This window comes from Musca autumnalis, unplaced genomic scaffold, assembly GCF_047663935.1.
Source record: "Musca autumnalis isolate F117 unplaced genomic scaffold, ASM4766393v1 scaffold_1, whole genome shotgun sequence".
Taxonomy (NCBI): domain Eukaryota; kingdom Metazoa; phylum Arthropoda; class Insecta; order Diptera; family Muscidae; genus Musca; species Musca autumnalis.
The window spans coordinates 251985672-252008518 of NW_027411644.1; the positions used below are offsets into that span (position 1 = coordinate 251985672).

The 22847-nt window shown below is 34.2% G+C and overlaps 2 protein-coding genes across 2 annotated transcripts; one reads left to right on the plus strand and one right to left on the minus strand.

The window, feature by feature from the left end:
- Positions 1-4152: 4152 nt before the first annotated feature.
- LOC141389354 (cecropin-A2) lies at positions 4153-4654 on the minus strand. The gene is made up of 2 exons (XM_073960773.1): positions 4471-4654; positions 4153-4389 (listed from the first exon to the last, which is right to left on the minus strand). The coding sequence occupies exons 1-2, from the start codon at positions 4567-4569 to the stop codon at positions 4294-4296; spliced, it is 195 nt and encodes a 64-aa protein (XP_073816874.1). The 5' UTR covers positions 4570-4654; the 3' UTR covers positions 4153-4293.
- A 7729-nt stretch (positions 4655-12383) lies between these two features.
- Positions 12384-12892, plus strand: LOC141391195 (sarcotoxin-1A-like). The gene is made up of 2 exons (XM_073964105.1): positions 12384-12549; positions 12634-12892. The coding sequence occupies exons 1-2, from the start codon at positions 12451-12453 to the stop codon at positions 12727-12729; spliced, it is 195 nt and encodes a 64-aa protein (XP_073820206.1). The 5' UTR covers positions 12384-12450; the 3' UTR covers positions 12730-12892.
- The last annotated feature ends 9955 nt before the right edge of the window (positions 12893-22847 follow it).

Consider the following 22847-nt stretch of genomic DNA (forward strand, 5'->3'; position numbering starts at 1 on the left):
ACCGATAAACAAACCATAAAAATACAAAAAATTAAAAGAAAAACATTTTTTTGCATTTTTTTTTTTTAAAAATTTGTTCAAAAATTAAAAAAAATACTCTTTGAGTTTTCGTATAAGTTATATAAAAATGTATATATTTAAAAAAAAACACACTTTATTGACCAAGTAATTTCATTAAATTTAAAAAAGTGTTAACCCATTTCGTCGCGAGAAAAAATTTTTTATTTATTTTTAAGAAAAAATACTTTTTTTAGGGCCCGCTGATGTCAAAAATCAACTCAAAAAGAATTTCCGATTTTTCGTTTTTCCGGAAAATGGTGTTCGAAATTTCGAACTCTGGCGCGAACACTATATGTATAGAAGTAAAAAAAAAAATGATTTATTTTATCATTTTTTAGTGAAAAAAAGATTGAAGAGTGGTATTGAGACTTCCCCGGAGTGCTGGTCTACGTTTTGGACTAGTTTAACATTGGCTCTCGAATCGCTTTAAATTTTTGTAACAATTTGTATTCACTGCCGCCATTACGACGCACACTGGTCGAAACCACTGATCTAGCAGCGCGAAAGTCAAAAAATCGAACTATAAAATTGCGAAATATTTTCCATTGTATCGATTACAGGCACTTTGCAGACAAAGATTTTGTTTTTTCATTTTTGTTGTTGTAAATATTCACTCAGTTATTCACTATCAAATACAAGAGTTTTTGTTGCATCAGATTTTAAAAAATTTTTGCAAAAACAAATTAGCTTCATTTTTGTTTAAATGTTAAATAAATTCGTAATGAAAATGGACAAGATATATTTTTAATTAATAGGTCTGGAGGTACTTATTTATATAGCAATAAATTTTCAAAAAATTCCATTTTTTGGTGTTTTTACGGGTTGTACGCGCTAGTTCCATAGAGTGCATCTTGTAAACTTGGCCGAACTTAGGTCCGATTATGTTTTTGGGAATGAAATTGGACTCTCTGGATACTGAATAACCACATTCGGGCTGCAAATATTTGCATATCTTTTGATGACTACACTTTTAAAATAAGGGATTTTGCATGAAATTCATACAAATTTAGCTGTGCATTTGTATGGGAGCTAAATCAAAATATGGACCTATCTTGAGCAATGTTTGCAAGGAGGAGTTCTACCCCCGGAGACACTATAATACCATATTATAGCTAAATATGGGATAACAAGTAAAAATTCAACGAATCGGGGGTACCATAAAAGAGGCTGCATCGAAACATAAATCCGTGTTGAAAATGTTTTGTAAGAAGGTTTTTACGCAGTGAGAACACGGAAAGCAAAATTACAGCCAAGTTGAATTGATGTGTTATGATATTCAAAATACATTAAATTGGGAGGTACGGTTACATGGGGGCTATATCAAAACGTGGACCTATGTTCATAATTTTTGGTGAAAATATTTTGTGACCACTTAGGAACCCTAAGTATCAAATTACAGCTAATTTGCTACGAAATTGTGGCTTAAATCCCCAAAATTTCGAAAATCGGAAGGTACCGTTATATGGGGGCTATACCAAAACATTAGCCGATATTGTTCATATTTGGCCCATTATTACCCACAGGTACAAGCTGAGTTTGTGCAAAATGTCGGTGACGTATCTCAATTCGTTTGCAAGTTATGAATGTCGCGCCGCTAGATCAGTGCTTTCGATCACCGTGCGACGGTACACGTTTTTTTCCGGGGCAAATTAATAATTCCTGAGAAAATAGCCGAAAGGTGAAAAAATAATCCTGTGGCACCATGTGTAGTGGCTGGAGCGCACGACAAGCCTTGAACGATTTGGTCCAAAATTTGGACCAAATGTATTTTGTGTCACCGTGGTGCAATGGTATGCACGCCCGCCTTGCACTCAGAAGGTCTGCGGTTCGATTCTCAGGCCAAGCAACATCAAATTTTCAACGGTTGTAAAATACCCCTCACACGGTGATCTTGAAGCAACTTTAAATGGAAGGTGCTTACACCTCATAGATGAGAAAAATTAAAAAAAATAAAAAAAAACAAAAAAAATCGCCGGAGCGCTTTTTAACTAAATCGCGATTCAAGTTGACGGTCTTAGGGGTTTTTTAGGTTTTCACGATTTTGCTTGAAACGGTAAGTCTTATCGAAATGTGACTAGAGAAAATCTTTTAGATGTGAAAATTCTCTACAAGGTTGTATCATTTTCGAGATATATAAGTTTAAGTTGGAAAATTTCGGTCATGACATTCCTTTATAAGGAGGCGAAATTATCATAAATGTTAATCATGTAGAGAATTTTCATAGCGACAATATTTTCTTCAGTCCCATTTCGATAGGACTGGCGGTTTCCAAGCAAAATCGTGAAAACCTAAAAAACCCCTAAAAATGTCAACTTGAATCGCTATCGTAATATTTTGTCCAAATTTAGTTTAAGTCCATATCGGTTCACTCCTTCAGGTACCTCCCCCACAAAAGTTCGAAAATATTCGGAAAATTTGTGCGCACGATTACTCTTGAAGGGAGTAACCGATTTGGTCCATACTTTGCACATCGTGAAATGTGTACCAGACTTAGATAAGGTTTCAATATGGACTCAATTAGTCCACTCCTTCGGGTACCTCCCACACAAAATTTAAGAAAAGTTCAGTTTAGGGCCTGCTCTCGAATCGCTTTGATTTTTGTTGTAGCAACTTATATTCACTGCCCCCCATACGACGGTACAAGTTTCATCAGGGGCAAATCCATACTTCCTGAGAAAATAGCCTGAAAGGTGCAAAAAACCCTTATGACACCGTGTATAATGGTTGGAGCGTAAGATAACTCTCGAACGGATCTGCAGTTTCGGTCGAAAATGTGGCCTTCGTAATACTTTGTGCAAACTTAGTTTAAGTTGGAAGATAAGCCATATCGGTCCACTCCTTCAGGTACGTACGATAACTCATGATGGGAGTGACAGATTAGGTCCATACTTTACACATCCTAATATATCTACCAGGTATAGGTCAGATTCGAATATGGACTATATTTGTCCACTCCGTCGGGTACCTCCCACACACATTTTTGGATAAATTCACTTTAAGACCTGCTCTCGGATCACTTTTTAATTTTTGTTGAAGCAACTTGTATTCGCTGCCTCAATTACGACAGTAAAAGTTTTTTCAAGGGCAAGTCCATACTTCTTGAGAAAAAAAACCCGAAAGTTGTAAAATCCCCCTATGGCACCATATGTAGTGACTGGAGAGCTTGAACCGAATACTGCGTTCGTCCACACTTTGGATACGTAATATTCCTTCGAATATAAGATGAAATTCGAAGGTGGAAGGAGTGGACCTTCCGATACTTCCCCCACAAAAGTTGGAAAATATTCGCTAAAATGGTACTCTAAATATTGTCGAAACTCAGAAATCCTATCCATATTGTTTTGAAAACTTTGAAAAAAAGTATTTCAATCCACACAGGCTGAGGATATATCTCTGTCGGCAATGTCGACTGATACTTGTTTTACTTGTTTTTACAAACTTAGTTAAGTTCCTCGCCCAAAAGTTAAAAACATTTCACTAAAATGGAACGGGCGATATCTCTTGAACGGAGCAACCAATTTGGTCCAAACTTTATATCTCCAAATAGTTTGTCCAAATTTAGTTTAACTTCTAAAATGACCCATTTCGCCTTTTCTCCTTAGGGTACCTCCCTCACAAAAGTTCAACATTTTTGTTTAAGTGTAGTTTAGACTCTTTTCGAAGATCCTTTGGAAATTTATACCGATACCACTCCTTGTAGTCCTGTTTACAGCGATATTATGTTTTTTGTGGGAAAGTCCATGCTTCCTGCCATAATGTCTCTAGGTTATACGGTGAATGACTGGGGCAGCGAATCTAAAACCCCTAAATACACCATTTTGCGGAAAAGGTTTTCGGTTGTGTAGCTGGTGGACTGCTAAATTCAGATGTACTGTTGTAGAATATAATGGCGACTTTACTTATTGATTTTTTATAAATTATTTATTATGTTTATATAAATATATCGTACTTAAGTTGGTTTTTGTTTTATTTTTCAGGCAGTATTTCTCATAACACCAGGTAAGTTATATTTACATTAGTCTTTAAGGTACTTACATAATCTTCACTGAAGATTCTTCAGGCATCTCCTATGTGCGAATAATAAAGTTTAGCTTTAATTTTATTCTTTTCAAAATTTTATTTTAATTTCTACTTAATTGCGATATAACAGACTTTTAAAAAGATTGTTGACTTGTTTTTTGTTTTAAGAAATTACGCTTATATAAATTAACAAAATATTTACTATCACATAAATTATTTTCCTTTGACGGTTGCCGCTACATTTGCAGCCTGTTGAGCAATACCAAGACCTTGAATTGTGGCATCACGAGTATGCTGACCAACACGTTCCTAAAGCAATAGCAATAAAATGCATGTTAATATCATTTTTTTGGTTAAATTTGTTAATAAATAAATAAACCAAAAACTTACAATTTTCTTGCCAACTTTCTTCAACCACCCAGCTTCGCCTTGTCCAATGACGGCAGCCAATATGACGGCAGCAAAAATAAGAACCGTATTGAATTTCATTGTTTTTGCTGTTCTCAGTATTTAAATTCAAAATGTTTTTAATTATTCACAATCTGCGTGCAAAACAGAACTGATAACGGAAGTGTAAATGTTCGTAGTTTATATAGGCAGCTTAGACGTTTTGTTGTTATTTTGTGATTCATAATAATTTCTTGTCGCTTAAAAAACAAAAAACGCGGAGAATAAAATTAGGTATGGTCATGTACATTTTTGTAGTGTGTGGTTTTATTTTATATTTTCGAAGGGGATTTATTTTTTTTTTACTCATCTGCATAGTGTAATTTAATTGATTGACAGATTTCGTTCCTAGATTTGTTTGTATAAAGGGGGGGAAATGCATGCATAAGTTATGATTGATCATATTTAAAATCAGCCACAAATTGCATGTACATTTTCTTAGGCACAAAGGATCACATGGTCCAAAGTTGTAATTTTTGTCATAGGTAGTCATTGTAATCTTGATCACAACAATATATAGGGGGTAATTCTGAATGAAAACTCCCCGTGAGTCTTGTCTCGCTGCCGTTTCAACTTAACTGAGCAAGTGAGAGAACTCACTCATTGTCTTCCGGGACTAAGTCCACACTTCCCGAGATATGGGCATTGACAATTTATGGTTATGTTTTACTTTATTACCATTACATTGTTTAGAGACACCCCTCGGATCGGTTCAAATGTTTATTATGTCCTTGTACGATTTATAGTTTTCCTGCAGAAGTTCATATCTCCTGGTAAAGCGCTTTGAAATTTTACTATTCTAATGTAGGTAATACGGGAGTCATTTTAAAGCTCGTACCTACTCTGGGTTACTTGTATCCTCGGATCCTCTACTTTCAATATTAAATTATTATCTAGAGAAGTCTCCCTTGTCCAGTAGGGATGTTTGTGGAACAATTATTATGAAATTATTATCTACAAACCTTATTGGGAATGATGAGTTAGTATCAGATAATCCCAATATTGATTAGGAATCATCAGAAAACTCCAAGTCCTGCAGCGAACAGTATTGACTTATTATTACTTACTACTTACTTAGCTGGCCCATTACAGATCATTTGTTCCATAGGCCGAACTAAGTAAAGATCTCCAATTCTCTCTGTTAGTTGCTTCGCTTTCTGAAATACCGCGCCTTTCATCTAGTCATCCACATGTTGGCTCCATCAAAGCCTTAGCCTGCCAATTCTGCGTGCACCGCGATGGTTCGTATTTATACGCATTTTTTAGAGGGTGCATCATCGATCATTCTTATGACTTATTATTACTATCCTTAAATTAATTTTAAAAATCCACTACCTGATGAATATTTGTTTTCACCCAGCAACAATTTGGTAGGCACATGTCATTACTTCCTGCATTACCGAGTAGTGAGAACTCATTACTTTACTCATTACTAAGTACTTACCAAGTTATGAGTACGGTGGCACAGAGCTTGTGTGTTCCGCTACAAATCCTAGGGATGTGTGTTCAAAGCTCACCGTCGCACAGTGGATCCACCCATTGGCCAAAAATAAAAAAATAATGTCAACATGTTGATACAAAATCTGGCAACAATAACAGCTATGACATGGGCCTTTTTAAAAATATATTAGTTTTTGCTTCATTCGAACGCGATCTTCTTAAGAATAGCTTCAAAAGTCTGAACATTTGACTAATATTTTTTGTTGTGAGTACAACCTATATTTTAAGTGCAAGTAAACTAATACGTATAGCAAAATATTATAGTAGATTTTGAAGGAGGAGGTAATAGCTTAATTTTCATTAAAAAATAGTGTTTTAGTGTGTTTTGCAATTTTAGTTAGCTGCATATTTTCTTTGTGTATTTTGTAATGCCAATTCGATCATATACTTAAATTTGACCTAAGGTTTTAGTCATGAGGCCCATCAGTGCCCACCTCGGAAATAATTTTTCAAAGTAGGTCATGGGTTTAAGATTACTCAGTATTAAAATCAGCTGCCATCTAGTGTTATCTGACCACGTCAATGAACGGAAAGAAACAAAACGATTCCCGTACCAATCACACAACGCCACAAACTTTTCAGCTTCTCTGAATCGTTTCATTCTCACAACGAAAACAAAAACACAAACTTTTTCAATGTAAAAAGATGGAAACCGTACGATTGCTGAAATGTAACTTCGGCTATGCTTTGTCGAGTTGTTTCATTCACCACCGAAACAAAAAGAATTTTTGGGAAACGTTTGCCGTGCGTATTGTCAATGACACACCAAACGTTTTTGATTTATTCACTCGTGTTTAGTACTATTCCGTTTTCTATCTGCTATTGTGGAATTGAGTACTTTTCGCTTTTCTTTTTGTTCGCACTCACGAATGTAAACAAAACAAAACTAAACATCGAGCTCGGCCAACGTGGGTTATGTTTCGTTTTGTATTGTTCCTATGGAAAATACGAAACGAAACGATTGGAAATGTTATTTAAAGTATTTTTACGTACGCTGGACCACGTACATTAACACAATTGGCATCAGTGGCTAGACGAATAAATCTTCTTCCAAATTAGTCTTACGTTGGCGGTACGTACCTTGCAGGAAGAACGCTATAAGATCTATAATAATATATTACCAATTTTCAGACAAAAATGTTGATTATATATAATACGCTAAATTGGTTGGATTTTATGTTGTTTTGGAGATTGTTTTGTTTCCCCAATCCTATTTTTGCATCATAAAATAATCGGGGCCTTTGTTCATGTCATTTTGTATTAACCTTTTTTCCGATTATTTTCCGAGTGCTCTGCACAATCTCTGAATGCAAATTTTGATTCGTTTTCTTTCCGATTATTTTACGAGTACTCTGCACATACTCTGAAAGGAAATTTTAATTCGATTTTTTTCCGCTTAGTTCCCGAGCTCCGGTTGAGAGTAGATTGTGTACAATAAACGGCAAGGGGAATTTCTTTGTTTTGTTTGCATGCTGTTGTTTGTTTTTTGGTTATTTCGCAGCATTTAAGTGAGTAAGACGTAGGGGAACAAATTATTGTGTGTTACAAAAAAAAAAAAAAAAATTGGAAGTTTGCATACACATTTTGTAAAAAGCTGTTTATAATAACAAATATTGTTAATTCTATTTTAGATACGCCAAATAAAGAACAACAGCGTGATGGCATATGGAAACCTTATTAGGAAAGGCTGTGTTTTATAATGACTACACTAAGACCTCGCTTTGCGTCGTAGATACGTTCCAGAAAAACACGACTCAAAGTGAAACGACGCAAAGCGAATTAAGATTTTCTATGGAAAGCCATGTAAACTTTGGAGATAGGTTCCAGAGTAAAAACACTATTTGTTCGTATGCACACAATTTTAGGTGGATAAATTACTTGAACAAATAAGAACTCTAAATGCTAAATTGCAGCTATTTTGGTCTTATTCGGCCAGAAAATGTAGGTGAAATCTGGCGGTACCGTTATATGAGGGCTATAACAAAACGTTTACCTATGTTCTTAATTTTTGATGGAGAAGTTTCTATATCACTGGGAACACTAAATACCAATTCGGTCTGAAAATGTAGTTAAAAAGGTCAAAATACCTGGAGTCGGGCGGTACCGTTACATGAGGAATATACTGAAACGTGTACCGATGCAGACCATCTTCGAACTTGATCTAAGCACAGACCAAATACACATGTTACAAAATGTCAGCCCTCTATCTCAAATCATTCGGAAGATAGCGTGATTACAACAAAGGGACGGTCGGAAAGACGGACATGGCTAAATCAGCTTATGGGGTCGCAAATGCGTTTTAAACGGAAAAAAAAGCTTAATACACCCTTCATACTATGGTGGAGGATATAAAAAATTAGTCACTCAAACTTAAAACAACGCAACATCGAATATCGAACGACGCATATTGAAAATAGGTATTAACTAAGCAACGACGCATCTTCGAAAACAACGCAAAGTGAAACGACGCAAAGCGAGGTCTTGGTGTACTATAAAATACAATTTATAAAGTTCAACAAATAAAGAAACTAATTATTGAGAAGTTCGCATCAAACATCCGAAAATTTTCCGAATTTCGTATAAATCAGCAGAATTTGTTCCGATTTTCGTATAAAACTGTCGAAAATACGAGTATTCCGATTTTTTTCCCGAATATCGGATCAAACGTCCGATAATTTTCCGAATTTCGGTTCAAACATCAGAATTTGTTTCGATATTCTGAAAAAGTATCTGAAATTCTTCCTATTTTCTGTCCATTATCGAATGTTCTTTTAGAATTTTTTCCGAAATTGTGCAGAAAATCGAAAATTCCCTTAAAATTTCTCTTCTTTTCATTCGAGTTTTTTTTTAAACATAAATACATTTAAGGAAGTACTTCATTCCTATGACACCCCCATGCAAAATTAATGACTTTTACGGACAATTTGTAATTAGTTACTACTGCCAAAATATACTGAATAAAGGCATTACATAGTAATGACTTTTTTTGCTAGGTAATGTTTTCATTTCGAATGTCATTTGCTTTGAACTAAAAGTCATTTACAACTTATTTATAATTTATTTATAATTATTATTAATTTATATATTTTTTTAAATGATCACAAATAAAATGGAATAAATTTCAAAAACTGAATTACAACATTTAAAAAATATAGTTTTCTGAATAAATTAATACCCTATACTTCGACCCTAAAAGATGTTCTTAATTATTACATTGCCTGGAGTTTTGCAAACAAATTTGTGGATTATTTTGATGTGATAAAATTACCTCTTCATATGATTTTGGAAAAGGAGACCCCAATTTCTCTCCGAAATGGCTGAAATTTGGTACTAAGGCCATGTTTATATTATAGCCTTTTGCAGGGAATTGACATTTGAAACCCACTGGTCTTGTTGTTAAATCTGATTATATATAAACGTACTATAAGTCTTCCTTTGTGGTATAAAACTTTCCATCTGAAATTTGTCGGTATATGTCCACGTCTTCATTGAACGTCACCTCCGGATTTCTGGTATTTTGGAAGTTGTGGCCTCAAAATCCCGCCGAATTGGCTGAAATTTGGTATTAAGTCTTCCTTGGGGGTAAAAAACGTTACACCTTAAATTTGTCGGTTTAGGTTCAGGCCTAAACCGACATTGACTTGTCTGAAGAGAATTTTAAGCAGAAAAATTGTACACACAAACATTTTTGTACCTATTATTGAAATACTTGTTGCATAAGAAAATATGTAAAATGCATATGTCATATGTTTCGATTGCAAATTAACCAGAAGCCAAAAATATGCCAAGCCCCAAAGTTTGACATGAATCGGACCAAAAATGGGGTTTGCATAAAATTCCGCTGTCTATGTATAACATAAAAAAAAATGTTGTGGGTGCAACCGTGGTGCAATGTTATGCACACCCGCCTTGCACGCTGAAGGTCGTGGGTTCGATTCCCCGGCCAGTCAACATCAAAATTTTCAACGGTGGCAAAATACCCCTCATGAGTATTTCAGACATGTAAAACTTATCTACAAAGTGGTGTCTTAAGACACGCCGTTCGGATGTTTGTTTTTGTTTGTGGAACAATTATTATTATGTATAACATGCAATTGCTTTTATCAACATAGTGGTACTTTATGAATAAACATTTTGTGTAAACTTTTTTGTTCATAAGAAGTAAGTATATGGCCACTCTTCGATTCCCTATTCAAAAGTCTTAATATTTCTAATAACACTGTGCAATAAAATTGAGGTAAAGGTCTGGGGCACGGAAATTTCCTACAGGGGAAGAGAGGGCTTAGTGAGTATATTAAGAACCCCGAAGGACAAATTCGCGGTGAGTCGAACTTCCGCGTTGTGGCGTGAAGAAATTTTTGCTAGAGACCCTGTTAGTTATCAGGAATTAGCATTATATCTTTGTTCGCTGTTGCTTTAGCTTACTCTTGAGATGAGACCACGAAAACGCGACAAAATCGATTAGTTGTCAATGAGAGCCGTACATAAAATTTTCTGATCGACATTTTTGCAGAACATTTCGAAGCTGAAAAACGTCATCTTGTGGTAGTTTTATAGCGGCTCTTAAAATAAAGGACGAGAAGGACATTGAAGGAAGCGAGTTAGAAGGTCGAAGTGCTCTACGAATATAATCCTCATTTGATTTGACTGAAGACATGTCACCTCAAAAATAAGCTAAAGCAATAGTGAACAAAGATATAACGCTAATTCCTGATGGCTTACAGGGTCTCTAGCAAAAACTTCATCACGACATAACGCGGATGTTCGACTCACGGCGGATCTATCCTTCGTGGTTCTTAATATACTCACCAAGGTCTTTCATCTCCAAACGGAATTATCTCTGCCCCAAAATTTGTGTTCACAGTGTAAATTGTATAAATACATTTCCTTGATGGATTTTTTTATAACTCGCGATCAAAGTTCACATGTTTAGGTTTTCACGATTTTGCTTGGAAATCGCAAGTTCTATCGAAATAGGACTAAAGAAAATGTTGTAGCAGTAAAAATTCTGTGCAAGATTGGCTGATTTATATTTTCCTAGGTCTTACCATTTTTGAGATATAGAGGTTCAGATCAAACTTTCAGATTTTTTTTAGGTCTTCAGGATTTAGCTTGAAAACTGCAAATCCTTTCGAAATGCGACTAAAGAATATGCTGTAGCTGTGAAAATTCTCTACAAGATTAACTTTCGTAATTTGTCCTCAGTTATACCATTTTTGAGATATATACGTTTAAGTTGGGATATTGCAGTCATGATATTGTTTTATAAGGAGGCGATACAGTCAATCCATTGTCCTAATTTGAACTTTAAAAACGGTAAAAAGTTCGAAATTGTCATAAAGGTCAATCTTGTAGAAAATTTTCATAGCTACAACATTTTCTTTTGCCTCTTAATAATGTCAACTTGAATAGCAATTCATTTAAAAGGCGCTCCGGCGATTTTTTTCGGTTTTTCTCATCTATGAACATTGTAGTTTCAGAAGCCGCAAAAACTTCCCAGATGTAAGCACCATCCATTTAAATTTGGTTCAAGAGCCCCATGTAGGGTTTTGTCAGGTTAACCTTCCTTAAGAGGATTTGTTTGACGTACATATATGCAATGGAATTGACATTGAAAGTCCAGTGGGTTTCTTAAATCCGGTGATATATAGAAGTACCATAATAATAAGTAATAACAAATTTTAACATTCGAAATGAAATTCATTAAAATTTTTATCATGGTTGCCATGTTATTGGCTGCTTTCAATGGACAAACTGAAGCTGATTGGACGACAAAAGTGGCAAAAAATTGTAAGTTGAAATAAGAAATGTACAATATATAAAAAAATATTTTTAATTATGTTTTGTTATTGTTGCACTAGCAACGTGTTGGTTAAATTATCGGGATGTCTGCAGCTTATTACTGTATTGCCTTAGGTATTAAGAATTCTGCTAATAACATAAGATTTTGCTCCCTTATTATTCTTCCATCGGATTATTGCTATCTTCATCTCATTTCTGCAACTTTTACAAGTTATTTGCTTAGATAAATAATATTGTTTTCATAATTAAATACAGGATCATCCAGTAAAAATAAGAAAAATCAATGTAACATGAAAAAACCACAATAATTTTTTTGTAATTTTTGTTTTCCAATATTTTTCCTAATACATTTACGGTTTACATCTCTTACAAAAGAAATTTCCCCTTTTCAAAAAGTACCCTTAGCCACAACATGCATACCAATCAATCGTATTTGTTATTATTTAATTCTATACAAATCAGGGAAAAAATACCAACATCAACCACAATTCTAGCAATGAATGATGATTCACAAACATTTTGCAAAAGTATATAAACTAAAGATTCCATCATAAGTGACATCAGTTTGCAATAGAAGCAACAGTAAAACACATTTTTTCCTGGTTTTGATAATTCAACAAAATGCAATTTTTTAATCTTTTCATTTTCATTGCCTTGGTTTTGGCTGTATTCGCAGGCCAAGGAGAAGCTGGTTGGTTGAAGAAAGTTGGAAAGAAAATTGTAAGTGTTGGCAGCTATTTATTAAAATTCAGATTTTTTGAAATGTTTTATGGAAATATTGTTTTGTTTTTATAAACTCTTTAGGAACGAGTTGGTCAAAATACTCGTGATGCCTCGATTCAAGCTCTCGGTGTAGCTCAACAGGCGGCAAATGTTGTAGCAACAGTGAAGGGAAGATAAATATGCATGTAGCATATAATAATTACACAATGTATAATAACCTATTCAATACTCAGTTTCATATAAAATAAATAAATAGTCATAAGAAATTAACTTGTTCGAAAATAACTGTAAATGTGTATATTGGATGATTCCTAATTTAAAATATTTGTTTAAATAAAAAGAAGTCGGAAAAAATATTCGGTTAAAACCTGTGGTTTAATTACACTATACAACAGCCAATCTGGGGTGTGGGAAATTCTAAGTGCATGAATCCGGTTAGTATGTAAATCAAAACCCCCCCCCAGGGTTTTGGGTTCTCATGACAAACTTTTTTGGAGCCCTTCACATATAACCTTAACCAAAGGCAATGTGTCCCCAATATTTAGCGCTATACTTCGCAATGTCAAAAATATCGCAGTGGCTATAATACCAAATTTCTCAATTTCACCTCTAGTTCTATCGCAAGTCCTATCAAAATGGGACTAAAGAAAATGTTGTAGCTATGACAATTCTCTACAGGATTGGCTTTTATGATATCTTCGTAGTTTTTACCGTTATTGAAATATAGAAGTTCAAATTAGGACAATGGATTGACTGTATCGCCTCCTTATATTACAATGTTGTGCACAGTGCACCTTAACTAACTTTAAATGAAAACCGCTTACACCAGGGAAGTTTTTGTGGATTCTTAAACAGCAATGCTTATAGATGAGAAAAAATCCAAAATCCTAGGTTTTACCATTTTTGAGATATAGAGGTTCAGATCAAACGTTCAGGTTTTTTTCTTAGGTCTTCAGGATTTAGCTTGGAAACGTCAAAACCTTTCGAAATGGGACTCAAGAATATGTTGTAACTATGAAAATTCTCTACAACACTGGCCTTCGTATTTTTTTCCTCGGTTGTACCATTTTTGAGATATATAAGTTTAAGTTGGGAAATTGCAGTCATGACATTGTTTTATAAGGAGGCGATACATTGTCCTAATTTGAACTTCTATATATCAATAACGGTAAAAACTACGATGATATCATAAAAGTCAATCTTATAGAGAATTTTCAATGCTACAACATTTTCTTTAGTTCTATTTCTCCGGCGATTTTTGTTTTTTTTTTTATTTTTCTCATCTATGAACATTGTAGTTTCAGAATCTGCAAAAACTTCCCTTCCATTTAAATTTGGTTCAAGAGCATCGTGTAACGCCTTAACTTAAGTGGGATTATTTAGTAAATTTCCTAAGCTTAGTTTTCCTACTTACAACAATTCCACTAATTTGCAAGGGCTACCAAATATTTTAGTTATAATATTGGTAAACATGAAAATATATAATATAGTTGAGCGGATTTCAGTAAACTTTTATTTACTTTCCAACCATATGAAAGAATCGCAACTAGGACCAAATTGAAGCCAATGGTCTGTAGATTTCAAAAAAGTTTAGACTTTTTGCGGACATTTGCCGTTTGGGCAGTTATGACCATGGAATTTTGTAAGTCATTCTATTATCCTTTCTTATATGTATGTTCAATATAAGGTTTTTTTGTGCTAACCGCACGGAAAACTCGTGAAAGAAAAACAAGTGAGCCAAGGCTATAGTCGGGTCGGGGCCGACTATATGATACCCTACACCACTACCCCAGTGCATAAGCTTTTGACTGGTAAAACTCAAAATATTAAAATTGGGGTAGCTTAGCGCCTTTGCTCTGAATGTCTTCATTAATACAGGCCAATTTTGTTGAAACGCATGTAAGTGCATCGTCAGTACAACTCAAATAAAAAATGGAAAAGTGGGATGTACGCCAACCATCAATAGGCTTCTTTCTCTGTGAGACCCCCATCAACCCCCAAAATTTCGTGAGGATTCGATAAAAATTCCGACCTGTAGTGCAATTGCACAAAAAATGGAAAAAAAGGGAAGCATTACCGACTATTGCGATATCTCTGTTGTTTGACCACCTATGACAACCTTCTTCACATCGTTGTAAAGGTGACATTTTCCACTTTCCTTGCTACGTTTTACTTTCGATATACCTCTTATAGAAGAGAGATATTGGCCTTTTCTCCAAACATTGGCCTTTTCTCCAAATATTTTTTTTTTCACATTCCGACCCATGAATAATATCCGACCATTACCAAACATAACACCCAAAATTTCGTGACGATCCAATCAAAAGTGCGACGTGTAGCGTGATTACAAAAAAATTAAAAATGGGATGTATTACCGACTATTGCGATACGCCAACCTGCTTTACATCATGGTAAAGATGGGATTTTCTGCTTTCACAGTCAGACTTTGCTTTTGGAAGGTGCCCAACCAAAGCTGTGACATTCGTCATAATTATTAAAATCGCAAACATGAAAAGTTGTGTTCTATCAGCGGCTATTGCGATATCTTCGCCACCTACGACAACCTACGTTACATCGTTGCAAAGGTGACATTTTCTACTTTCATTAGCAGGTTTTGCTTTTGATATACCCTTATATAGAAGCGGAGATATTCGCTTTGAAATAAAATGTTTACTTTTTCTCCAAATAAGTTTTTTGCCCATTCCGACCACTGAATATTATCCGACCATCACCAAAATCAATGGGCTTCTTCCCTTCCGGGACCTTCATCAACACCCAAATTTGGTGACGATCGGATTAAAATTGCGAGCTGTAGCGTGATTAAAAAGTTTAGATGGACAGACGGACGGACAGACGCACATTGCCAGATCGACACAGCTCGTCGAGATATTCATTTCAGCTCGTCGAGACATTCATTTTGGTATATGTATATATGTATGGGTCTACGACCATTATTTCGATGCGTACAAACTTTTTGGCCAAAACCAACTTATATGCCCTCCCCACATAGTGGTGTAGGGTATAAAAATTGGGGGTATTCACTGTAATAAATAGTTTTTCTTTTTTGGGAGATTTTCTAAGAGATTAGAGATTTTCTCCGAACTGAGAACCAATAATACATTATTATCATCTTAGAAAGTATCGAAAAATTGATGGTAACCCTGTATGGAGAATGTGGTCGAGAGTGGACCGATGTCACATTCTTTATAAGGTGGTGTTCTGAACTCTGACTCCATTATAAAAAACCTATTGGGTTTGAATATTTGGTTAACATCTTCTGAAATAAATCAAGATATACTCGTAAATCATATGGGAATATCATGGACCAATACTGGCAGTTTTTCGCGGGGAGGTTTTCTATGCAATAAGAGCTCCTGGTACCGGATTACAGCAAATTCGGTTGGTAACATTAATACGTTCGCGGACGCAATTTTTTCGAAATTAGTTTTTTTTTTGCATTTATTAATTAATTATTAATATTATTATAATTTTTTATTTATTATATTATGGATATTGATGAAATTAGTCGTATTATGTACATTAATCACAAAAACATACGATTGTATACAAGTAAATGACTAAAAACTGACTTTGCATATGAATGCTATAGCATTCACGTCATCCTACGTCACCATGAAAATGAATGCTATATCATTCAATTCAGGATGATTGGATGCATGGGATCCACGCGAAAACTTGGACCTAGGACAGCATTATTTTGTTTTTAGGTCACTAGGATCCATTGATAAATATTTCAGTTCGATATATTATCTAGAAGTATTTTTATCACACCTTCCCACCACCACCACTGTGCAATGGTAGCTGCGTCACCGACCTTAGCAATTATTTGAAACCTAAAGAACCGACTACGCATAGTTTTTTTACGTGTTATATCTCGAAAATGACTGCACCGTTTCTCATTTAATTTGCAGAAAATGTTCAGGTTTGCCGTGATAATGTAAATTTTTTTGGAATTTCGGAGGAGGTGTGGTACTTTCCCCACGTCCTTTTTATAAACGTTTTATAAAAACTAATGACAATATCCATTGGAGTATTCATTTTAAAAGACAATGGGATTGGGTTCCTACCCTAGGTACTTATTTAGAGTCGAAATACCCGACCGCGCCCACTTTTTCAACTGTGTTATACTCCCAAAGCCTAAATCCCAGAACCTAATTTCATGAAATTTTCAAAATGTGCAGGAATGTCCGTGGTGGAAAAACTTTAAACTGGCTTGTTCAATTTTTCTCTCCGCAAAAACCTATGTCGGACAATGACGAACATTAAGAAAAAAATTATTAAAATATGTCAAGCTGTTCTCAACTGATGCAATTTCCAACGAATGACATTTGATTTTTATTTATATAGATAACATCAAACCTTGTGCGTGATACGAATTTTTGCCAAAAATCTAGTTATAATACAGTCCCCACATGGAGTTGTTGGGTATACACATTTTTTTTAAATTGACGTAACTCCCATTTGAAGTTAAGTCCGCTTTCAAAACATTTTGGGCGTTATTTCCTTCATCAAATGTGGACACAACTCAAACTCTTATGTCACGACACAATATTATTCACTATTTACTGAGAGACATTCATAAAGTAATTCGTGTTCTACCATAAAATTCCTTTAAAAACGCATTTCATCCGCAATCATCTCATTTGGGTTCGAGTACAACTTCAGTAATATAATAGGACGCAGTTAAATTACAATTGTCTATAAATACCATTAAATAAGTTGCAGACCGACACATTTTTTTAATTTATTTCAATTAAAAGGATTTATTTCATTGAAAAATATCTTTTTTTACAATGTCATGTGGGCACTTCCATCAATTTTCTATTTCCTACCAATAACGTGTTTTGTTGTTATTTATTTACCCACTGAAATAGAGATTTAAACATGGATAAATTTGTATATTATATATTGTATATCTCTTTTACTTACTGTTTGGGGGTAACATAATGGGTTCGGGTTGAGGTTCAGGATCTGGTTTAGCTTGAGCAGAGCTAATGGCCAAGATTAAAGTGGCTGCGAGAATAACAACGTTGTAGAATTTCATTTTCTTTCAAAGTCTTCAGTGCTGTTCACAAATGAATGTTGACGTGATAAACATTGCTTGGAATTTATAGCAAATTCTAGTATAAAAATTTGTATTATATTGACATTATTTTCGATTTTCAAAAAATAAATAAATATGCAAATACAAATTAGTAAATAAATAAAAACATGTTAGGTAAACACATATGAAGTTCTATAAAATAAAATATAACTAAAAACATTATATTTTAAAATGCAAATATGTATCACTGATATAGTTCAAATATCAACCGATATAGTGCATATTAGAATCGGATGTACGTTTGGAAGAAATATGACGACGCCCAAAGTTTAGACCAACAAAATTTCACACAAAATTTCAAAATTTTTTCGAAAACCCTTTCTATATATTAAAACCATAAAAACACTGCTTGACTAACTTAAATTATTGCTGACCACAATAACTTACGAATTGAATATCCGATTTAGGAGAAACATTTCACATCATACACAGAAAAACATATTTCAAGAAAATATGAAAATATTTAACATAAGTAAAACGGTGATATCTTTTGCACGCAACGATCAAAGTTGGTAACGAAAACAGATTTGGGATGACGATTTTTTTCTTAATCTATGTACAAAAATCATAGATATAGTATCAAAATTTTTTTTTTATTTTTTTGAAGTGACGATTTTAGACATTTTTTCTGATATATATAGAAGATATTCATGTTTACCAATATTATAAATAAAATATTTGGTAGCCTTTGCAAATTAGAGGAATTGTTGTAAGTAGGTGGACGAAGCTTAGAAAATTTACTAAATAATTCCACTTAAGTTAAGGCGTTAATATCAGTCCTTTGTTTCAGAAACTCGATTATAATAAAACCATTTGTTCTCATCTTAAAATACATTTTTTCTTCAAAATTAGTCGTATTTGTAAGACTTTTACTCCTTAAGAACCACGAAAAATTACAAAAAAAAAAAAAAATAGTTTTGAAAAAAGTGGAAAGTTTTGAAGTGATTTGCATCTTTAAATTCTAAAAATGATGGAATGATTTTTTTATTTTTGTCGTTCGGCGCGGCACATCCACTGGGCATTGTCCCGAAAATTAATTTTCAAACCGATACATTCGTAATTTTTGCAAATATAGTTTTTAAAAAAATAGTTCATAGGGGAACATTAAGAAAAAACAAGTGAGAAAAGGCTATAGTCGGTACGGGGCCGATTATGTGATACCCTACACCACTACCTCTGTGCATTATCTCTTCATTCGAAAACATTTCTTTTAGGGAGATACGAAAGTTTTCACCTATCTGGCTTTTATACCAAATGAAATAAGGCGAACTGAACCAAAATAATTAATATTTAATTTTATATTTGACTACTATCGACATCACCAACATCAATATGCTTCTATCGGTGAAAAAATTTCGTGATGATCCGATCAAAATTCCGACCTGTAGTGTGATTGGAGAAAAAGTGGAAAAAAGGGATGTATTACCGACTATTGCGATATCTTTATTATTTGACCACATACGCCAATCTACTTTGCATAATTTTAAAGATGGGATTTTCTACTTTCTTAGTCAGGCTTTGCAAAGGTGCATTTAAACAAATGCAAATTAAGTCGTGAAAGATCCGATCTTTTCATCAGCATTTGAACCCATTCCATCGATGCAATGGAGATGAATTTTGTGTTTTATTTATACAAATTTTTCTAAATATATAAGAGTAATTATTTACAATAGGCTTGATGTTGTCAGAGACTCGAAAGCACAACCAACGTTGTTAAAACTCTCATCGTTATCATTTGTCATTGCAAAGGGTTGGTGAAAATGACATGCCAAAGCATTGGTGGAAATGACATGCCAAAGTATTGGTGAAAGTGACATGTCAAACCATTGGTGTAAATGACATGCTTTGGATCCAAAAATGAATAGCATCTTTTGGGGTCCACGCTTATATAAAATTCATCGATGAAGATGCTAAAAATGACATGCCAGATCACTTGCACCCATGATTGAATGGTATCTTTGGCATCGAACATTTTGCTGGGTAATTACTCAGTTTAGTATCTTCTATGCAGACTAGAGCACAAGGAAAAGTGTTTTCCTGTTTTTTACTTGCGATTTTATATAGCGACTTGTTAACCGATTTTTAACAGTTATTGCTTGTTCGAAAGAGAATGTTCTTCCCTTTTAGAGAAAGAAAACATGTGAGCCAAGGCTATAGTCGGGTCGGGGCCGACTATGTGTTACCCTACACCACTTCCCCTGTGCATAAGCTTTTGACTGGTAAAATTCAAAATATTGAAATTGGGATAGCTTAGCGCCTTTGCTCTGAATGTCTTCATTAATACAGGTCAATTTTATTGAAAAGCATTTAAGTGCATCGTCAGAATAACTCAAATAAAAAATAGGAAAGTGGGATGTACGCCAACCATCAGCCATCATATTCGGACCCCTGAATAATATCCGACCATTACCAAAATCAATAGGTTTATTCCTCTGTGGGAGCCCCATTAACATCCTACGTTACATCGACGCAAAGGTGATATTTTCTATTATAGAAGCGGAGATATTCGCTTTGAAATAAAACGTTGACTTTTTCTCCAATAAGTTTTTTGTCCATTCCGACCCCTGAATATTATCCAACCATCACCAAAATCAATAGGCTTCTTCCTCTGTAGGACTCCCATTAACGATCCGATCAAAATTGCGACCTGTAGCGTGATTACAAAGAAATGGAAAAATAGGATGTATTAACGACTATTGCGATATCTCCGTTATTTGGCCACCTACGCCAACTTACTTTGCATCATTGCAAAGATGGGATTTTCTACTTTCATCGTCAGACTTTGTTTTAGGAAGGTCCCCAACCAAAGCTGTCATATTCGTCATTATTATTAAAATCACAAAAGTGAAAAGTAGGGGTTTATTTGCGACTATTGTGATATCTTCGTCGTTTGATCACCTACGAGAACCTACTTTACATCATTAGAAAGGTGATATTTTCTACTTTCATTGTCAGGTTTACTATTGGTATACCCCATACAGAAGCTAAGATATTCGCTTTGGAAAAAACGTTGTCTTTTTATTCACATAAGTTTTTTGCCCATTCCGACCCCTAAATATTATCCGACCATCACCAAAATCAACAGACTTCTTCCTCTGTGACACCCCCATCAACATCCAAAATTTCGTGACGATCCGATCAAATTGCGACCTGTAGCGTGATTTCCAAAAAAATGGATAAATGGGATAAATTACCGACTATTGCGATATCTCCGTTATTTGGTCACCTACGCCGACCTAGTTTGCATCATTGTAAAGATGGAATCTTCTACTTTCATGGGCAGGCTTTGCTTTTAGAAAGTCCCCAACCAAAGCTGTGGTATTCGTCATTATAATTAAAATCGCAACCAGAAGCTTTGAAAAAAAAACGTTTTCTTTTTGTCCACATAAGCTTTTTGCCCATTCCGACCCATAAATATTATCCGGGACCCACATCAACATCCAAAATTTCGTGACGATCCGATCAAAATTGCGACTTGTAGCGTGATTACAAGGTTTAGATGGACGTCCGTCTGTACATCTAAACGGACGGACACACATAGACAGATCGCTCGAACTCAGCTCGTCGAGACATTCATTGTGGTATATATAAGTATGGGTCTACGACCATTATTTCGATGCGTTTTTTGCCAAAACCAACTTATAATACCCTCCAGACATAGTGGTTTAGGGTATAAATATCCAAATCTGTCACACCGTTCTCAACTGATGCAATTACCAACGAATGTCATTTGATTTTTATTTATATAGATAACATGAAACCTTGTGCGCGATACGAACTTTTTTTAGTTAGAATACCCTCCCCACATAGTGTTGTTGCGTATACACATTTTTTAAATTGACATAACTCTCATTTTAAGTTAAGTCCGCTTTGAAAACATTTTGGGCGTTATTTCCTATATCAAATGTGGACATATCCCAAACTTTTATGTCACGGCACAATATTATTCACTATTTAGTGAGAGACCTTCATAAATTAATTCGTGTTTTGCCACAAAATTCCTTTAAAAACGCATTTCATCCGTAATCATCTCATTTGGGTTCGAGAACAACTTCAGTAAATTAATATGACGCAGTCAGATTACAATTGTCTATAAATACCTTTAAATAAGTTGCAGACCGACACATTTTTTTAATTTATTTCAATTAAAAGGATTTATTTCATTGAAAAATATCCTTTTTTACAATGTCATGTGGGCACTTCCATCAATTTTCTATTTCCTACCAATAACGTGTTTTGTTGTTATTTATTTACCCACTGAAATAGAGATTTAAACATGGATAAATTTGTATATTATATATTTTATATCTCTTTTACTTACTGTTGGGGGGCAACATAATGGGTTCGGGTTGAGGTTCAGGATCTGGTTTAGCTTGAGCAGAGCTAATGGCCAAGATTAAAGTGGCTGCGAGAATAACAACGTTGTAGAATTTCATTTTCTTTCAAAGTGTTCAGTGCTGTTCACAAATGAATGTTGTCATGATAGACATTGCTTGGAATTTATAGCAAATTCTAGTATAAACATTTGTATTGTATTGAAATAATTTTCGATTATGAAAAAAAAAATAATAATAATAAAAATAAATAAATAAAAATAAAATAAATACAATTTAATAAATAAGAATTACTAAATAAATAAAAAACACTTTTTAGGTAAACACATATGTAGTTCTATACAATAAAATAGAACTAAAAACATTATATTTTGAAATGCAAATATCATTGTCTGATTAATTCTCCTTTTCCATTGTACAAGCTGTGGCAAATCGATAATTCGACACGTATTTTTATTATTCAAAACATATGGAAAAATAACAACTTATATAATAAACGTTTTGAACAAATATAAAAAATACCACATCTACATAATACCAAGTCTCTAAACTATATTAAATGTTTGGGATTCTCATAGAATATTTTGGAATAATTAAATGAACATAACTAACCCAACGCCATACTCAAGTCGTGGCCGAACATCATCTGATACAACGTGTTCGGGTGCTAGAGCCTCGGCTGACTATGGTAAATGGATCGACCCACGGTAGCCGATTTACCTAAAATAACCTGGTTAAAAGTCGAACAAATATAAATTAAATACTTTAAAGTGTGGTTGAAATAGCCCAGTCAAAATAGCCATTAAAATAGCAACAATTTCCACAAAGCTTAATTT

Coding starts and splice junctions, on each gene's coding strand:
- LOC141391195 (XM_073964105.1), top strand. CDS start 12,451: ATGCAATTTTTTAATCTTTTCATTTTCATTGCCTTGGTTTTGGCTGTA. Junction 12,550..12,633: donor AGAAAGTTGGAAAGAAAATT/GTAAGTGTTGGC, acceptor TAAACTCTTTAG/GAACGAGTTGGTCAAAATAC.
- LOC141389354 (XM_073960773.1), bottom strand. CDS start 4,569: ATGAAATTCAATACGGTTCTTATTTTTGCTGCCGTCATATTGGCTGCC. Junction 4,390..4,470: donor AGAAAGTTGGCAAGAAAATT/GTAAGTTTTTGG, acceptor CTATTGCTTTAG/GAACGTGTTGGTCAGCATAC.